Source organism: Alosa alosa, chromosome 20 (genome assembly GCF_017589495.1).
Source record: "Alosa alosa isolate M-15738 ecotype Scorff River chromosome 20, AALO_Geno_1.1, whole genome shotgun sequence".
In the NCBI taxonomy this organism is placed as follows: domain Eukaryota; kingdom Metazoa; phylum Chordata; class Actinopteri; order Clupeiformes; family Clupeidae; genus Alosa; species Alosa alosa.
In genome coordinates, this window is record NC_063208.1 from 8,634,713 (window position 1) to 8,654,555 (window position 19,843).

Here is a 19,843-nt window from a genome sequence, read left to right on the forward strand (position 1 = left end):
ATGACATAATATTTTCTTTTACTGAAATAAAGAGGAAATGATACAAGAGATGTGTGTTGGTGAATGTCGGTGACACCATTATGAAAGTGTCCCCCACTATGTAACTCTGACATACATTATTCATGTAGGTCATCGATCCAGACTCAAAAGTACCTCTTATCACTGAGTGAAACTATTAATTAACACAGGTGGAGGAATGAGGAAAGCTCTATTGTTTTCCTTTAGAATGTGATGAACTGTATGGAATGTACCAGGAGGGAGAGAGAGGTTGTCAAAGGATAACACAGCACTATTGTGGCCTACTTTACCTTGCCAGTCTAACACACTGGCAAGCCTGTTGAAGTCCTTAAAGGAGGCTGTGATAATGGCAACTAACTGACGTGTGAAGCATAATTGGTTACATGGTGCTAAACTTTAAGGTTCTGTTTGAGACCTACCCTGTATGTGGGACAACCAATCATTCACTAGATAAGATTAGGTTATTCACTAGTCCAGTATATAGTAAATGAGTGGATATTTTGATTGGGGAAGAGATCAGAGAGTTTGGAAGATGTTCAAATTTGATAGGTTTCAACTGTCAACAGAGTTGTCGTGCAAGCTGGTGATGTCCTCGTCATGCTGGTGTCATGTCCTTCGGACACGACATCACAGAGGGTACGGAACACTTCACCTGCGTCACCTTAGGTCCTCCAGTATCCCACCAGCCCCCATTCCTCCACTGAGCTGGCTGGACATTACTGAAGGGTCAGTTTTTGCTGATAAATTACCACTAGATCACATTAAAAATAACAATAAGATATACTTAAAGGAATTATCCGGAGTAAAATGCACTTTAGATCAATTTACGGATGATTGGGAGTACATACGTTGAGTTGACATCAAAATCATGTCATTCGGATGTGTTTTGAGAAAGTTCGATTTTACCGTTTTTAGTCAAAACTCGTTAGCCTGGAAGTGACCAGGGCAAGTCATTTTGCCGCTAATCATCTGATTCTAATCATCCGTAAATTGATCTAAAGTGCATTTTACTCTGGATAATTCCTTTAATCCTGAAGGAAAATTGGCCACAGCTGTGGCGCAACTGGCTGGGGCACCTGCACCATACCCCGGCGACCCGGGTTCGATTCCCGCCCCGTGGTCCCTTCCGGATCCCACCCCGGCTCTCTCTCCCACTCACTTCCTGTCATTCTCCACTATCCTGTCATTAAAGGCATAAAAAAGCCCAAAAAAATATACTTAAAAAATCCTGAAGGAAAATTGACGGTCACAACAGCATTGTCCTGTGCATGTAAACAAACACAATATAAGGTTTTTTTTTTATTAAAATGAAGAAAAATATGTCACATCAATGTGAAGGTGCTAACCCTGGCTACAGAGGAAAAGGTCATTGTGCACATCCTAGGTGCAGGACAGACTGAGATGCAGTCAGGGCAGTATGAGCACTCAAGAAATGAGCTATTAGTCAAGTCAAATTTTATAGCGTATTTCACAGAGGTCAATGGATGAGGATAATGATGTAGGATCCTATGAGAGGTCATCCAATAATAAATCTTGACCTCAGGGCAACTCTGAGGTCTTTGTCCTACTTATAACTTCCCCCTCTATACCCTGTGTGTCTCCATGAGTAATACAAGTCTGTATGCTACTGAGACCTTGAATTTCCCCTTGGGGTGTGTGCTCCTGTTCACCGTGTGCTGAGTGTGTTTCACTAATTCACGGATTGGGATAAATGCAGAGACCAAATTTCCCTCAAGGGATCAAAAGAGTATATCTACTTATACTGCTATACTTATACTTATTGCAATTTTGAAATTTAGTTATCAATTCCCCCTGGTTAAATTAAAGTTACAAAGCTAACAAAACCGACCGACTTGGAAAACATTACATCACTAAGGCAGACAGCTAGATAAATGGTGGATAGAGATTGTTAGAAAAGATAAATAAACAAATAAATAAAGAAAGAAACAGCTGAAACAAACAGACCTCTGTCCCATCATTAATGAACTGCTCAAACAAGATCGCCCAGGTGAGTGCTGAAGGGAGGGGCTACCTGTCACCTCACCTGCATAGGAGGACTGGACAAGGGAGGGAGGAGAGAAGCGGCCTGGGCACACACACACACAAACACACTTGGGCGGCACAGACCTATACAGAGGCGTGAGAGCTTTGCACTAGGCAAGGGAGACTCAGCCAGAGGAGAGACACTTTCCGCTGGAGACGTCATGGCAGGTGTGAGCCGGCTGCGCCTGCTCCTCGCTGGGGCTCTCGTGCTCCTGCTGCTGCTGCTGCTTCAGGCTAGACCCTGCTGTGCAAGCACAGCCAGCCACGGTGAGGACACTGCGAGCCAAGGTGATACAGTTGACCATAACGATACCGGGGCACATGGCGAGACAGAAGGCCATGAGTCCACTGACAATGGAGGTGAGCATGGTGCGGCGAACATCACCACTCTGCCCATCGTCACCTGGAAGTGGCACCATGTGTCGATTCCGTACATTGTGGCTCTGTGGATTCTAGTATGCTGGCTCTGCAAGTTAGGTAAGACCCAACTATGTTCAGATATCATGGCCACATGCTGATTGCTGCTACTCCGAGAGATGCATATTTTGCACTGGATAGATGATTTCACATGGGTTTGTTTGAGTGACATGCCCTTCTAAGGCTGCTTTGTTGTACAATTTGATGGAAAGGTTAGTGACACTCAAAATGGATTTTAAAACAGCTGTCAGTGTAAAATCAAAATAGAATGGTCTCAAGCGCAAAATCATAAAAAAAGCTATTGCAGTGAGACACGGTCATCAATATTTTTTTTCTAAATCCAACAGTGTAGAAAGAACAGCAGAAAAATTCTGTCAGAATCAACTGGGTCCAAACACAGACGATTCACAGACGATTCATTTTACTTTAACAATTGCCACTCCTACTTACAAGCCAAAATGTGACATTTCAGTTCAGACTGAGCGAAAGCATGTTTGTACTTACCACACCATTAGTACCCAAAATAGATCCACCAGAGGGCTTTTTCTGCCTAGGCACTACAGATGCAGATTATCGTATAGATTAGCCTCTGTGCTATAATCTGGCTAAATTATACACACAGTGCACTGTCCCTGTTAAATAAACACATTAATAAATAAATAAACAAACAAATACAGCAGCAGCTAAAGCTCAGAGGAGTATTGTAGAAGTGTGACTGAGAGCAGAGGAGTATTGTAGTAGTATTGTAGAAGAGTGACTGAGATCAGGTCACAGAGCGAAAAGATCCTGGGAGCCTGTGACCATGTGAGCAAGTGGGCCTGTGACCATATGCCAATGAAATGTTTAGTTTCTGTTGCAGTATCTGTATTCTCTTATGATAGACATATTCTAGATCATTTGCTCTCACTGCTCTCTGGGGTGACAGAAGATTAGGTGACTGTCATACTTTAGTTTCCCACACATAGATATGAATATGGCTATGTATTCCTTAATAGAACTTAACAATGCAGTAACTATTCATACCTACATGTATGCTTCCTCAGATAAATAGGTTGCTTTAAAGGCGTCTGTGCGGAAAAAACCCAGCTGTGCCACTTTGGGACGGCGGGCCACTGCAGACTGACCGATTGAGAGGTGTCGTAAAATATATACTGTGAAGCAGTACAGGTGAATCTGAAAGAGAAGGCCTTGTAGAGGCCTACAATTTCTGTCACACATAATCACAAACTAAAAATAATATGATGCATGCATGATTACCATGATATATTACATCTCTTTGAAATAGAAACAATCCCATCTGTCTCTGTAATATCACGGACTATAGTCAGGAAAGAAAGAAAATGTCCCTACAAATCTATTAGCAGCATACAGGTTCCACCCTCTCATCACTCTTTACTAAGTCATAGTGATTTCTAAAGATGTAGTGTTTGTCACCAGAAAATGAAAGTGCACCTGGACACACTGTTAGGACTTGCAGGCAAGGACCCAAATGCAGACCAGAAACTTGCGTAGTTCAGTTTTAATGTTGCAGCCAGACAGCAACAGAGCAAAGCACAAGAGATACAGTCCAAACACGAAAAGTTCCAAAAAGGGCAAAGCACAAAAGATCCAGGATGAGTATCCAAAACGCAGGCAAAAACACAAAAGTTCAGGCAAAAACAGGCAGAGTATTCACAGAAGACCAGCAATACTTCTCTGGCAGACACAGCATTATCCTCACCAAAATCAGTTACAACCAGACAAAGAACAGAAAATACACTGAACTTTAAATACTAGGCAGTCTAAACAAAGGAGACAGATCATTGGGTGAGGACAAACAAGGGACAGGAGAAATCAATACAGATAATAAGCAGACTGATGAACAGCACAGGTGTGGGCAGAAAGTGGCGGGAAAAAACAGAGAGTGGCAAGTTGGAGGTGGGATTCGGGCCACAACAAAGGCACATGGCATCAAAACATAAGATTGTCCGACAATACACAACCAGTCCAGCAGGGCGGCCAGAGTCCCTCAGTACTAAGTACTGACAATACCCCCCCGCCTACGGACGCCTCCAGGCGTCCCTTTGGGTGGAATGGGGTGCCGGCGAAGGAAGTCCGTAATGAGAGTCCGGTCAAGAATGTGCCGAGCCGGGACCCAGCACCTCTCCTCGGGACCGTAGCCCTCCCAGTCCACAAGAAACTGGAGTCCTCGGCCCCGACGCCGAGCATCCAGCAGTCGCCGAACAGAATACACTTCCGAGCCACCAACAAGCCGCGGGGGAGGGGGGGGTTTGGGGGCAGGGTGCAAGGGGCTACAGACGAAAGGCTTGATCTTGGAAACATGGAAAGTGGGGTGGATACGGCGAAGAGGGGCAGGGAGCTTGAGGCGGACAGCGGCGGGGCTGACGATCTTATCAATTGGGTAGGGACCAATGAAGCGGGGGGCAAGTTTACGGGAGTTGACCCTAAGGGGAAGATCCAGGGTTGACAGCCATACCCGCTGTCCTTGGTGATAACGAGGGGGCTGAGAGCGATGTTTGTCCGCCTGAGCTTTCATCTTGGCTGAGGAGCGAAGAAGTGCAGAACGAGTGAGTCTCCACGTCCGGTGGCAGCGGGCGATGAATGCATCAGCAGATGGAACCCCACCTCCTTCTCTTGATCCGGAAATAGTGGTGGTTGGTAACCCAGGGAGCACTCGAAGGGGTCCCGGCCAGTGGAGGAGGATATATGGGAGTTGATGGCATATTCTGCCCAAGGCAACTGTTGGCTCCAGGAGGACGGATTCTGGGAAGCCACGCAGCGCAACACCGTCTCCAGTTGTTGGTTAGCCCGCTCGGTCTGGCCGTTGGTCTGTGGATGAAACCCAGAAGATAAACAGACAGAAGCACCAAGAAGCTTACAAAAAGCCTTCCAGAAACTGGATGTAAACTGTGGGCCCCTGTCTGACACCACCTCAACAGGCAACCCGTGTAACTTGAATACATGTTGTATCATTAAATTTGCTGTGTCTTTGGCAGAGGGAAGACTGGGTAGAGGAATGAAGTGTACCGACTTGGAGAAACGGGTCAACAACGGTGAGGATGGTTGTGTTACCGTCAGATGGAGGAAGACCAGTAACAAAATCCAGAGAGATATGGGACCATGGCCTCTTGGGAATCTGCAGGGGTTGCAACAGACCTGCAGGAGGTTGAGTGGAAGTCTTGTTCTGGGCACAAACCGAACAGGCCAAGACAAAATTACAGACATCCTCTCTCATTGTGGGCCACCAGAACCGCCGGTCAATGAAGGCCAGAGTCCGTCCTGATCCCGGATGGCAGGACAACGGGATGAATGGCCCCACAGCAGGACCTGTGAGCGGACAGAGCTAGGGACAAACAGACGGTTAGTGGGACACTGACTGGGTCCAGAATCACTCGATTGGGCGGCAGCCACAATAGATTCGATTTGGAGTTGAGCTGCCCCTACAACACAATGTGCAGGCAGAACGGTGTCTGGGTCTTGGGGGTGTTCACTGGAGCTGACCCTTCGGGAGAGGGCATCAGGCTTAACATTTTTGGAGCCGGGGCGATATGACAAGATGAAATTGAACCTGGAGAAGAACATGGACCAGCGAGCTTGGCGGGGAGTTGAGCCTCTTTGCGTGCTTAATGTACTCGAGGTTTTTATGATCCGTCCAAACCAGGAATGGGACCTGAGCACCTTCCAACCAATGTCTCTACTCCTCCAGTGCCAATTTTACAGCAAGCAGTTCCCAATCACCAATGTCATAATTCTGTTCTGTAGGGGTAAGGCAGTGGGAGAAGAAAGCACAAGGATGGACCTTGTGATCCTTCGATGAGCGTTGGGAAAGCACCGCTCCTACACCAATGTTAGAGGCATCAACCTCTACAATGAATTGCAGGCCTGGATCTGGATGGATCAGGATGGGGCTGAGGTAAACCGCTGCTTCAGGGTTAGGAATGCTTCCTCTGCTGCGGGAGGACCAGATGAACCTTACAGCTGATGAAGTCAAGGCTGTAAGGGGGGGGCAGCCAGTGTACCGTAGTTCCGTATGAAACGGCGGTAAAAATTAGCAAAACCGAGGAAGCTTTGAAGCTCTCGGCGGGTAGAAGGTGCGGGCCACTCCATCACTGCCTTGATCTTTTGTTGATCCATCTGGACTGCTCCGCTGTGATGACATAGCCGAAAAGTGACAGTATTACGATGGAACTCACACTTCTCAGCCTTCACAAAGAGCTGGTTCTCGAGCAGGCGTTGAAGGACTTGACGGACATGAGAAGCGTGTTCGGCCAAAGACCTTGAAAAGATTAGGATGTCGTCCAGGTACACAAAGACAAACTGGTTCAGCATATCTCTGAGGACATCATTTACCAAAGCTTGGAAGACAACTGGAGCGTTGGTTAATTCCGAAAGGAAGGACAAGGTACTCATAGTGACCAGACGAGGTGTTGAAGGCTGTCTTCCACTCGTCCCCCTCACGGATACGGACCAGGTGGTAAGCATTCCGGAGATCAAGCTTGGTAAACACTGAAGCCCCTTGAAGCAACTCGAAGGCTGACAACATCAGGGGAAGAGGGTAGCGGTTCTTAATGGTAATGTCATTGAGGCCCCGGTAATCAATACAAGGGCGCAGAGAGCCATCTTTCTTCCTGACGAAAAAGAATCCAGCACCTGCAGGGGAAGAGGATGGTCGGATTATGCCTGCTCCCAGAGACTCCTGAACATATTTATCCATAGCTTCAGTTTCAGGCCGGGACAGGGAATAAAGGCGACCTCTAGGGGGAGACGTGCCAGGAAGGAGATCTATGGCGCAATCGTAGGGACGATGTGGGGGTAGAGAAGAGGCTCTGGACTTACTGAAGACCATCTTGAGATCCATATACTCTGTTGGGACCCCTGAGAGATCTGGGAATTCTTCTGGAGGTCTGGAGACTGGGAGTAGAGGAGTCTGAGCACGAAGAAGACAAAGAGAGTGACACAGCAGGCTCCACCCTACAATTCTCTTACCCACCCAGTCAATGTGAGGGTTATGTTTAGTAAGCCAGGGGTGACCAAGGACTATGGGGGCATGTGGGGAATCAATGACATAAAAAACTAACTGTTCATGATGGTTGCCAGAAAGACATAGACTCACCGGGATGCTGACATGGGTGATGTTGGCCAACTGTTGTCCATTCAATGCGTTGGCCACAAGTGGAGTCTTGAGAGCTGTAGTAGGCAGCCCCCACTGAAGCACCAAGCTGGAGTCAATGAAGTTCTCTTCGGCACCAGAATCGATTAAGGCCACCACCTCCTGCTGTTGGTTCCTCCACTCAAGGGTGGCAGAGAAGAGAATGCGTTGTGTCATTGAGGGTCTTACAGGAGTCACGCTCACCAGTACCCCTCCTTCTACTGGCGAGCGCTGGCTTTTACTGGACAGGTAGAGATGAAGTGTCCTGGCTGGCCGCAATAGAGACAGGAACGTGTGCTAATCCTCCTCTGTCGCTCAGCTGGTGTCAGACGGGTACGGTCGATCTGCATAGGCTCTGGCTCAGGAGAAGTAGATGTTGATGGGGAAGCTGGTCGAACAGCGAGGGTGTCAAAACAAGAGGTCTTTGATGCTTGCTGCAAGAGCGTCCAGCCGAGTCTGCTGCCTTCCCAAAGCTCTTCCTTGCTGTTCGAGGGCATTCTTTAGCTGGCTTGGGTCCGCTGGGTCCATCTTGGTCTGGTTGTAGTGTTAGGACTTGCAGGCAAGGACCCAAATGCAGACCAGAAACTTGCTTAGTTCAGTTTTAATGTTGCAGCCAGACAGCAACAGAGCAAAGCACAAGAGATACAGTCCAAACACGAAAAGTTCCAAAAAGGGCAAAGCACAAAAGATCCAGGAGGAGTATCCAAAATGCAGGCAAAAACACAAAAGTTCAGGCAAAAACAGGCAGCGTATTCACAGAAGACCAGCACTACAGCTCTGGCAGACACAGCATTATCCTCACCAAAATCAGTTACAACCAGACAAAGAACAGAAAATAAACTGAACTTTAAATACTAGGCAGTCTAAACAAAGGAGACAGATCATTGGGTGAGGACAAACAAGGGACAGGAGAAATCAATACAGATAATAAGCAGACTGATGAACAGCACAGGTGTGGGCAGAAAGTGGCGGGAAAAAACAGGGAGTGGCAAGTTGGAGGTGGGATTCAGGCCACAACAAAGGCACATGGCATCAAAACATAAGATTGTCCGACAATACACAACCAGTCCAGCAGGGCGGCCAGAGTCCCTCAGTACTAAGTACTGACACACACAGAATAATGTAGGTCATATCCTCAAGAAGTAAAGAGTGCTCAAATGCATTGCATGGGACTTGCTTCTTCCACCATAACATTTGAGTTATCTAAGAGAAAAATGAGGCATTTCCATTGGTGGAGCATTTGGTGGTTGGCTTGGCAATGCTATATTAAGACACAGTTTCACTGTGTGAGGGTAACATTATCATGATGAATGAGAAATATTGTCAGAGGAAGTGAAGATTATGAACAATGAGCATTTTCCACAAGAAATGGCATTGATAGGAAGACAATGTGTTGTCTGTTACTTGTGCAAAACTAGGACACTTTACTTCGAGGAAATTCTATCCAAACTCAGATAGATGAGAATGCCTTCCTTGAGTGATTGAATGAGTGCGGCAAGTTTTACACTGTGATAACAGATATGTATCAGCCGATGCTTCACCTTACAGTAGGATACATGTATTAAATGTGTTGTGTTAACTTCTTATTACGTTTTTTTTGTGTACTTTTTAATATTATATTTACCTAGTTTATTTCATTGATATATGAAGTGCTAATGATATTTTCACAAACAAAGCCTTCCAAAAAGGTATGGGCTCTAATCTAATCTAATCTAATCTAATCTGACAAGCGCAAATTAATGCTAGTTTAATTAAATGCACTTTTAATATAATAATAAAGTACAGGGTACACTTGCCATCACACCTCAGTCCAGCAGATGGTGGTGCACTCCGTTTGCACCACCATCTGCTGGAAAACGGCCAAAACAAAACTCACTGAAGAAGAAGAAAAAGAAGAAGAAGGTTACTCTGGCAGGTGACTATTATTTCCATGAACTGTAAAAGAAAACACGTTTTTTTCCCGGTGTATTCTCCATAAAGAGTAAAGTAAATTATGTACTTATTTCCGGAATTGACGTTACTTCCTGGACTCGTCTGAGGTTGGTCTGTATGGGTCTGAAGTCTCTCAATGACTTAACCCTTACTGTCCAAGGGGGCAGGCGAATTCCCGGAAGTAGAAGAATCAATGGAGGCTGGAGGGACCACTTCTCTGCTAACCCCATAGAAGCCCATTCATTCTAGGATTTTTTTGAAATACCATAACTTCATATAGCATATATCCTGTGCCGATATTGTAACTTCTGTGTTATCTACATAAACAATAAAAGGCAAAACAAGACTCGACTACCTCGTACATAACGTTAGGTTCCCGTAAAAAGAATGTTTAGCATGTCCGGTTGGAGGGAAGCTAACGCACCGAAGGGAGATAACCGTATTGTTTGGATAAGAAGCGTAGTCCAGCCAGCACGGAAACGCGCACACAAAGCTATGTAGGCTACAAAAGCATTGTATGTTAAGGTAAAGAGGCAAGTAAACCTAATGAAAATGGTAGTTTTACCGTTAGGTAGTCTAACGATAATCATTTCAGAGGTTTTTGATGGATTGACCATAGGTCAGAAAGTGGAAAGAAGATTAGCTTAAGGCTATAAGTTTTTTTTTGTTTTACCATGACTGTTTTTGAAGATGATGTGTGGTAGTTTCAACATTAACATGACTTGATATCGCTTGTGAGGATGATATTAATAATAATACATAAATAAATGTTTAACTTTGATGACTTTAAAGGCAAAGGAAGTGTGAGAAGAATTTAGGCTATCTATCATATGAGTTACAAGATTCAGTTCGATGGCTAACGTCACAAAGTTAAGTGCGATTCTGCGCAGTACTGGGGGGACCAACTGAAAAATCGTTCAATTTGACGCGGTGCCCTCCCATTGAAAACGACGGAACCTGTTCGTCCATTTCTTTTACTGTCTATGCTACTGTCTGGCAGGCCAGTGAACCCTTCTTCTTTTTCTGTTAGTTTTGTTTTTGCCAGTTTGCAAACGGAGTGCATTACTGACATCTGCTGGACTGAGGTGTGATGGCAAGTGTACCCTGTAGCTTCAAGTACCCCTGGCTGCAGCTTGCAGATCGGGGCTGGACTCAATGTGGGGCGGAGCGCAACGTTGAGCTCTCTGTAGCCTTGCTCTGGCGTACAATGACCGCCGGGTGAATCGCCTTATTCACCTGGCAGCCAGAACGAGGCTACAGGGTACACTTGCCATTACACTTCAGTCCAGCAGATGGTGGTAATGCACTCCGTTTGCAAACTGCCAAAAAAACTAACTGAAGAAGAAGAAAAAGAAAGTTACTCGGGCAGTCCCAGGCCACCCATAGCCAGTGAACCCTTCTTTTTCGTGAGCTTTCTTTTTGGTAGTTTGCAAACAGAATGCATTACCACCATCTGCTAGACTGAAGTGTGATGGCAAGTGTTATGGCAAGCGATTTTAACATTTACCAGCTAAGTTTGACTGTCTGGAATTAACATTGTAGATATCAACGTCTTTCTGACTAGTCGCAATTACATTTTGGATAGTTGGAATTGTCATTCAAGATATCTGTAACGTAATTGTGACTAGTCGAAACGTCAGATAGAGATATCTGTAATTTAGTTTTGACTTGTTGAATTTAACTTGTTGACTTGTTGAATTACAGATATCGGTCATCACGTCATTTTTTTGTTGCTGTTTTTTGTTGCCAAGGGGTAACTCAATAAGATTAGAGAGGGTGCCCGGTGATATCCCTTGAGCAATTTCATATATTAACCCTTTCTTGTTCAATGTGCTGAATATAAGGCAAGGCACTACAGGTGACTAGGGTAAAAAAATGAACTAGCAGATATATGAAACTTCCCCAGTTGATTACTTACATTAATATGAAAAAAAAAAAATCTGTAATTTAATGTTTAAATATGCAAATTAGGCATGATCTAATTAAATATGTGCTGATTTGCATAAAAAAGCTAAATCTGAACATTGGATAAAGCCAGGTTCAAAATTACTTTTTCATTGTGTTGACATATTAGATGAAAAGTATTTGACACAGGGAATTATGGATATCTCTGTTATTCAGTAAGTCAGAAAATACTGCCAATAGCCTTAAAAAAAACTATTTTCGCCATGTTCTTAGGAATAACATTTCATAAATCAGGCTAGGAATAATATATCAACAAACCCCTCTGTAAAAGCCATCTGAATATGGTAGGTATAAGATTGGAAAGTTTGGTGTATGTAAGTGCTTCTCAAGTGCAGATTTCATTCTCGGAGTGGGAGAGGAAACTCATCCAAGTGCTAGCATCTCTCACTAGCACGTCAGGTGTTGGGAGGGAGGTTTACTTACTACACAGCTATGTAACTGACTACTGTTAGCCTGCACTGCCCTCTTTTAGCTGATGTACTTTAGCTCTGTACTACTGTTCTAGTTTCCATAAAATATACATTTATTTTGTATTCTTTATCACAGTATAGTCTATGCTCAGAGCCTAACCTCGTTAGAGAGAATATTCATTTTTAAGTATTGATCCATAGACATGCATTAAAATACTAAGGCCTAATAATACAGGTCAGTCTGACTAATTAAAAACAAAATTATTTTTTTTTAAATCCAGGCTTGATTTTTGATTCCACTCAACTGAAATATTTAAATTCCCATCCCTATAGTTGACATAGTATATATATACTTGGATATTAAAGTGAAAGTTTTTAGTTTGGTACAGAGTTCACAGTCATGGAGCCTGAAACCGAGAAATGCTACTTCAGTTGGAAATTCAACTGCTATTTGAAGAAGGATTCATTGATTCGTTACTGAGCCCAACCAGTCTATCAGAAAATGTCAAACTTGCACCAGACTCCATTTTGGAGATGATCAGATGTGGGTGCAAGAGTGAAACCCCTTGTAGCTCTAAGATGCAGTTTCCAGGTTAATGGTGTGCCCTGCACAATGTTCTGTGCATGTTTTAAGGTACTGTAGGATGTTTAAGAACAAATGAGCCAGAACTGCGCAAAACTAATACTACAGGAAATGTGTACATATTCCGAATTATTACAGGAGATATCTGAAATTATGAATGCATTATTTGACATAGAAAAGGGTTACATTTTCCCAATTTAAGTATTGTCTGAAAACTATCACACGGCAAACTGTTTTTAGTACATTCTATTTGAATTGATTTGCTTTTTATATGTGTACTCACCTTGAAATGAGAGGTATTTCCTATTTTTTCATGATTTCGGCACATAGGGCTTTAGGGGTTAATATATGAAATTGCCCATGGGATATCACTGGGCACCTTCCTAAATATTAAAGAGCCACCCCAATCAATAAGTCTAAGCAAAAATAAATGAATAAATAACGGACAAAGCCAGGTCTGACCCCATGACTACTAGACTACTACTGGCGTTATCTGAAATACAGAAATGCATTAATTGGTATAGAAAAGGGTTAAATTGTCCAAATTTGAACGCATGCAGTATTGTCTGAATAACTATCACACAGAACACTGTATTTTAGTAAATTTTATTTGAGTTGATTTGCATTTGATATGAGTAGGCCTACTCACCTTGAAATTAGAGGTATTTCCTATTTTGTTTTTCTTAATTTTGCCACATTGGGCTTTTTTCATATTTAAACATTAAATTACAGAAAAAATTAAAAAAAAAAAAAAAATTCTTTTTCATATTAATGTAAGTTATCAACTGGGGAAGTTTCATAGTGATATCTGCTAGTTATCTGCTAGAGTCTCGCCTTATATTCAGCACATTGAACAAGAAAGGGTTAATATATGAACTTGCTCAAGGGATATCACTGGGCACCCTCCTAAATCTTAAAGAGCTACCCCTAGTCTACAAGATTCTGAAAAAAAAAAACTTTAACCGACAAAACCAGGTCTGACCCCATGGCTGCCGGACTATAGCAGAGCCTGTCTACTTAGACATTCTCTGTCCGTAGGCTAATTTCCCCTCCCCAACATAATCGAAGAAGTGGGCTTATTTCCTTATTTCTATGAATGGAAGAAGAAGAAGCAGTCATGGCTGTAATGTCTTGTTGATATCTAAAATAACTAAAACTCAGGGACACCGTGTGGTTTATTAGACTCTCATGTTATCAACTGGCTTGATCTCTGTTTCGTAGCCTACATAAATTAGTAGGCCTAGGCTACTAAATGCACCAGCACCATCTACAGGAAACTCCATTCATAATGATGTTGACTGTAGACTAATCGAAAAAATCAAAACAACATTGAATCATCAATTCTTGCTGCCAGCTCCTGTCTTGCATACTGTAGGCTGCAGCATTAAAAAGACGATTAAAAACTCCTTCGCCCTCTGGTTGCTCTGACATGATGCTAATTAGTGCTAATTACAAAGTTAACAGTTAACAGGTGCTATGTGATTTGATGATTTGAACAACAACACGCTCTGCTCCCGCCTAAAGTGGCATGCGGGACCTAATTTGCATAACAATACAAATATCTCCAACGTCATTTCGCCTAGTCAAAACTCTAATTCAAGATATCTATAATTACATTTTGACTAGGCAGAATGAAAGTTATAGATATCTCCAATTTCAGATATCTCTAATCAAAACTCATTCAAGATATCTATAACTTGATAATAGATTTCTACAATCAAATTATGACTATCCCTAACTCCAGTTTGAGATATTTACAACGTCATTTTGACTAGTCATAATTCCATTTACAGATATCTACAATGTCATTTCGCCTAGTCAAAACTTAATTCAAGATATCTGAAAAGGAACATGTAGATATCTTGAATTGAGGTGAATTAAAGATATCTTCAACTGAAGTTATGACTAGTCATAATCAAATTGTAGATATATCTAACTGGAATTACAGATATCTACAATTCAATTGCAGATATCCGTAATTCACATAGTGGATATCTGCAACTTAATTGTAGATATCCGTAATGATAAACCCCATAGAAATGAATGGCAAATGTGGCGTCATTTGTCCTAGGAAGAATGTCTTTGTGGATATCTGAAATTACAATTATGAATAGGAAGAATTCAATTGCGGATATCTAAAATGGATAAATGTTAAAATTGCTTGCCATACAAGTGTACCCTGTAGCCTCGTTCTGGCTGCTGGTTGAATAGGGCAAATAATGCGTTGCGTTTTGATCACATGGTTTGGTGAACTCAATGAATTAGCATATGTTGTAGCCTACTCCTGTTTGTGGTTTCCACAGCACAGTAGCATGTGCGTAAAATCCAAATTAGGATTAGTGCATTGCAGATCCAATACTGGACAGCACTGGATAGGGACGCCAGACAAAAAGTATGGGAACCACTAATTTACACGACTGTGCAGATATCACAGGTGTCCAAAATATCTAGTTATCTACCCCCCCCCCACACACACCTTTTTCCTTCCCTTCTGTAGAATATGTGAGAGTGACTCTACTGTATGCTTAACATTTCACAGTCCATTAGAGACAGCCTCAAACCAAAGTGTTTGAAGAAACTGTCGAGACTCCTTATTCAAACAACATTAATCTGGCACCATTTGTTCGCACTGCCATTAACGTGAACTGAAGTGTGACTGCTGGCTTGTGCGCACATGTGGAGGTCCGACAGAGCTTGCATCAGCAGAGGTCAGACGAATGGTCACCCATTCGGCAAGGTGTGAAAATTATGTAAGATGGCAGGTAAATGTGGAGCTATATTAAGCAAGTTTCAGGCCTGGTGCTATGCCTGGAGGGCGTACACTGCTGGCAAACGTGTCGGGGACTCAGGTGATTACCCTGCACCTGTAGAGGCTAGAGTAACCAATTATAGCTGCAGCTCTCCACCCAAATACAGACTGTGCTCTCTGGTGAGGTCAGAGAGAGGACAAAAGATAAAAGTATGAAAATACATGCATAGAATGGTTGTCACTAAGATACAATGACTTTTTCTTAGACTCACATATGGATAGAAAAATCTAAATGACTCTTATGACATGGTCCTATGCATTGTATTTGGCTTAAGGCGTAGGCCCATGTATCTTTAACTAGTCGCCATGTTTAATTAAAGGCTTTTTTCTAAACAGACTGTACTTTCCTTTTTCCATATATGAATAGCTATGGGCATGTGTCATGACCAAAATGGCTCATTGTACCAAATATGGCTAAATCATTGACTCTTATTAACTAAATTGTCTCTGTGACACGGGAAGGTTTAGTGTTAATTCAAACACTCATACACACAATCACACTTACAGCGAACACACAAACTCAGTTGGCGCCATCTTTTAAAAAACATCAATCACTTCATTGTACCTATTGCTTCTCACAAAGTTCTGAGCTCTTAGCCACTTAAAACAACCTGTTGATCAAGTGCCTTGTCAGCAGAGGACAACAATCAGGAGTCTATAAGGCCCTCTTTCATGATGAATAATTTAAGCCTATAAGTCTCTCTTTCATGATGATTAATCTAGGCCTATACATCTCTTTCATGATGAAACAAATCATTTAGGCCTATTTCTCTCTTTCATGATAAATAGTTTAAGCCTATATGGATTTCTTTTGTGATGACGAATGTAGGCCAATAAATTATCTTTTATGATGAATGATATTGGGAGACCAAGGAGAATGCAGATCCTGAGTGTATCAGCAAATCCTGAGATGTCTTTGTTTCTCAGCTATTGGTCTTGTAATGACCAAGTCCAAGACCTCACAAAAACATTTTACACCTGGCATTGGTGAGTACCTGTAGGGGAAGCTCTGGATTCTGGTTACCAGGCACCTACCAACTGAGGCCTTGTGCACCCTGAAAGGACAACTGGTTATCCCCAACATGTCTGATACTCAGATTTACATTACTACGCCATTTTTTCTTCAGTTTCTCTCACACTTCTTGGGAGGTAAGGTTCATATCTTTGGTTGGGTCCAGTGCTCATTGCTTGTGACAGAACACGTTTGACTTCCTGTGACAGAACACATTTACATTCTAATGAACCTCCAACATAAAGTGTACACTGGATCATCTTTTCTTCTAGTAGAATAACGGCCTGAAGAGTCAGACAAATGCTGATGACACTGAATAAGACACAGATTTTGATTCGTTTGAATGTTTCATTCCACTACAGAGTGCTGAAATATGTAATCTTCCACTGGAGTGATTTTGGATGGCAGTACTTGAGATGAGCTTGTTACTCACTCATTACTCATTTCCAGTAGTAAGAATCCTCTTCCTACCACGCAACCCCCAAGATTAAACTCACCGTGAATCTTCAATCCACAGACCGTTGGAATGAGTGAGGTGGTGTGAATCCTTCACTTATCCACATGGGTCAAAATCTTTTAACAGACGTTGTGAAACAAACTGGTCAATCATTAAGGGACACCTCTGTGCCGAATTCTGAAAGAGTCCAAGCGTGTCAGTATGCATCTATTCAATCATTTCTGCTCATTCAAAAATGTATAAGCAAGGTCAGACGTGACTGTGCACTCTAAGAATATCAACGTCCATCTGTCCTGGATTTTATCAACCTGGTCACCCTAAACATAACCTTGTGTGTAAAATGATATGTCAATATATTGAATTATAATGACATTGAATAGTACGGTATGGCTTATAGTAGTAGGCCCTTGAACTCAGGACACAAGGGATTGGAGCTTGCTGACTCCGAAAATATCCACCGCTGGCTTTTTAATGTATGACTTGGGCAGTACAGCTTGTTATGAGTGACGAGAGGACCTCCCAGCCTCAGGTTTATCAACCTTATGCAGGACAAACAGAGACACGACTAAAGCTTGTTTCACTGGACAGGCGTGTGTGTCACTGTTCTTCTGGCGTGGGATGGCCGGCGGTCTGAGGTTTTTAAAGGGGGGCTGGGTGGGTGTCCGTGGGTCCCTCCCTGTACGGAGGCAGGTGCCGTATAAAAAGGCTGACTTTCTCACTTAGAGGACCTCTGCCCTCATCGCCTCAGTGACTCTTACTGACCACACAGAGAGGGGGGAGAGAGGGAGAGAGAGAGAGAGAGGAAAAAGTCAGACAGAGTAGAGCAGGGACAGTATTAGGACATCTTGTTCGGCCACTTCGGTCGGAGCCTCCTGAAACTGCCCACAACCACATCACACTAGCATCGCGGCTGAATCAGAGTCAGAATTGCACTAACCTTAGGACAACAGCACAGGAACTAACATTTACATATATTTTTTATTGTGCTGGAACGCTTTCTATTGAGGACTTGACACTGGATGCTGTGCCGGACCACTACTGAAGATTTCTGGAAGTTTCTGTCCGGCGAACGAAAAACCCATCACTCTCTCTCTCATTTGTCCTCTGAGACTCACCATGCACGTTGCCCACTCCGTGCTGTTGGGGGTGGCGTGGTTTACTTGCCTGACCCTCGTAGTGCAAGCCGCGGGCAGTTCGAGGGCATCCAGTGAGCACTTGCTGTCCGAAACCGGGCACCATGGATCCACGCGTCACCCGGAGAACGCTCCCAGGGTGCTCACTGCGTCATCTGGACGTGCAGAGGAGGAGGCTGGGCATCAGCGCTCTGACATCCATGAGTCTGGGCATCCACCTCACAACGTGTCTGAGGTGGCCATCGTCACATTCAAGTGGAAACACGTGCAGGAGCCCTATGTGGTGGTGCTGTGGATATTTGTGGCAGGAATGGCTAAGCTGGGTGGGTATCGCTAGGGCAATGTGCAAAAAAATGATTGGGGCAGTCGATTCGAGCCCCGACCAGTAGGCACAGCTGAAGTGCCCTTGAGCAAGGCACCTAACCCCTCACTGCTCCCCAAGCGCCGCTGTTGATGCAGGCAGCTCACTGCGCCGGGATTAGTTTGTGCTTCACCTCACTGTGTGTTCACTGTGTGCTGAGTGTGTTTCACTAATTCACAGATTGGGATAAATGCAGAGACCAAATTTCCCTCACGGGATCAAAAGAGTATATATACTTACTTACTTAAAAGTTTTAACATCAAAGGAACATCTGCTGGTGTATGTGGATAGACATTATGCAATCATGCCAATACAATAATAGAGTATCAGTATAATAATCATTGCTCCGCTATTGAAAATGAAAAAGAAATTGTTATTTTATCTCATATTAATTTTGTATGTCTTTCAATAGATGTTAGTATTAATTCTGTAAATGTTGGCGCTACCTGCTAAAACAACCCATGGTCTTTTAAATGTACATGAGGCCTGATCTTAGCTTCTTTCTCACATGAATCCCCTGTAGAATGAGGCATCAGATTTATAACTCTACCACAACCACTACCAGTAGTTCAACCACTGGTCGGACGAGATAACTGACTACATTAATTAAATAATTATGAGTCATCATGGCTTCTCAGGTCATGTGGATAGAGAGACAGGGTCTGAGTCAAACACAGGGAGGAGTGGGGAGATTGTCTAAAGATTGGTGCCATTCCTACCATCATCTCGGTGCTGCCCTCCCGCTCGTCGACTAGGCGTCGATGGCATGATACGGCTGTGCCACGGAATCTTCTCCAACACCCCCCCTCCCCGTCCCCACTGCCTGCGTCTGCAACATCTACTAAGCGCATCCCAGTGCATTGGTCTTCTCGCCCCGCGACTGCCAGATCTCGCCCGACGCGTGGAATTAGCACAACCTCGCTCCGTCCACTGAAGTATCAAGGATTCACGCCGTCTACCACGTCCGAGCTAACTACACCTGTTCAATTTGCCCTGTTTAACGCTCGGTCGTTAGTTAACAAGGCATTTATCCTTTTTCACGACTAGGAAACTTGATGTACTGTTCATAACAGAAACGTGGCTTAATGCAAATGATCTCACTCCACTTGGAGAGCTATGCCCTCCACACTGTGGTTTTCTAAATACTCCTAGGGCCTGTGGTCGTGGAGGTGGCCTAGCCACAATATTCAAAAACACATTTAAATGTCGTTTTTTGCCCACAAATGCCTACTCCTCGTTTGAAGTGCAATTGCTACTGTTTAATGTCCATATGCCTTTACTTTGTGCCTTAGTATACAGACCTCCTAAAACTACTGGTAGCCTATTTATTCAGGAGTTCACTGATCTCCTCTCCTCTATGGCCGCCCGTTTAGATAAATTGTTGATTGTTGGGGACTTTAACATCCACATATGCTGTCCCACTAAACCAATGGTCAATGAGTTCTAACGTTTTAGAGTCTTTTAACCTAACTCAGTCAGTGTCTGGTCCAACCCATCAAAGGGGCCATACCTTAGACCTTGTTCTCTCCTCTGGTTTTGATGTGGCCAATCTCA

General features: G+C 43.5%; 1 protein-coding gene across 1 annotated transcript in view; it reads left to right on the plus strand.

Annotated features, from left to right (window-relative positions):
* The first annotated feature begins 2,125 nt into the window (after positions 1–2,125).
* Positions 2,126–19,843, plus strand: part of LOC125285733 (sodium/hydrogen exchanger 3-like) — a 36,392-nt gene continuing 18,674 nt past the window's right edge. Inside the window, exon 1 of the mRNA XM_048230302.1 lies at positions 2,126–2,538. Within this exon, the coding sequence (XP_048086259.1) occupies positions 2,223–2,538 (316 nt within the window). The 5' untranslated portion in view covers positions 2,126–2,222. The remainder of the gene's footprint in view (positions 2,539–19,843) is intronic.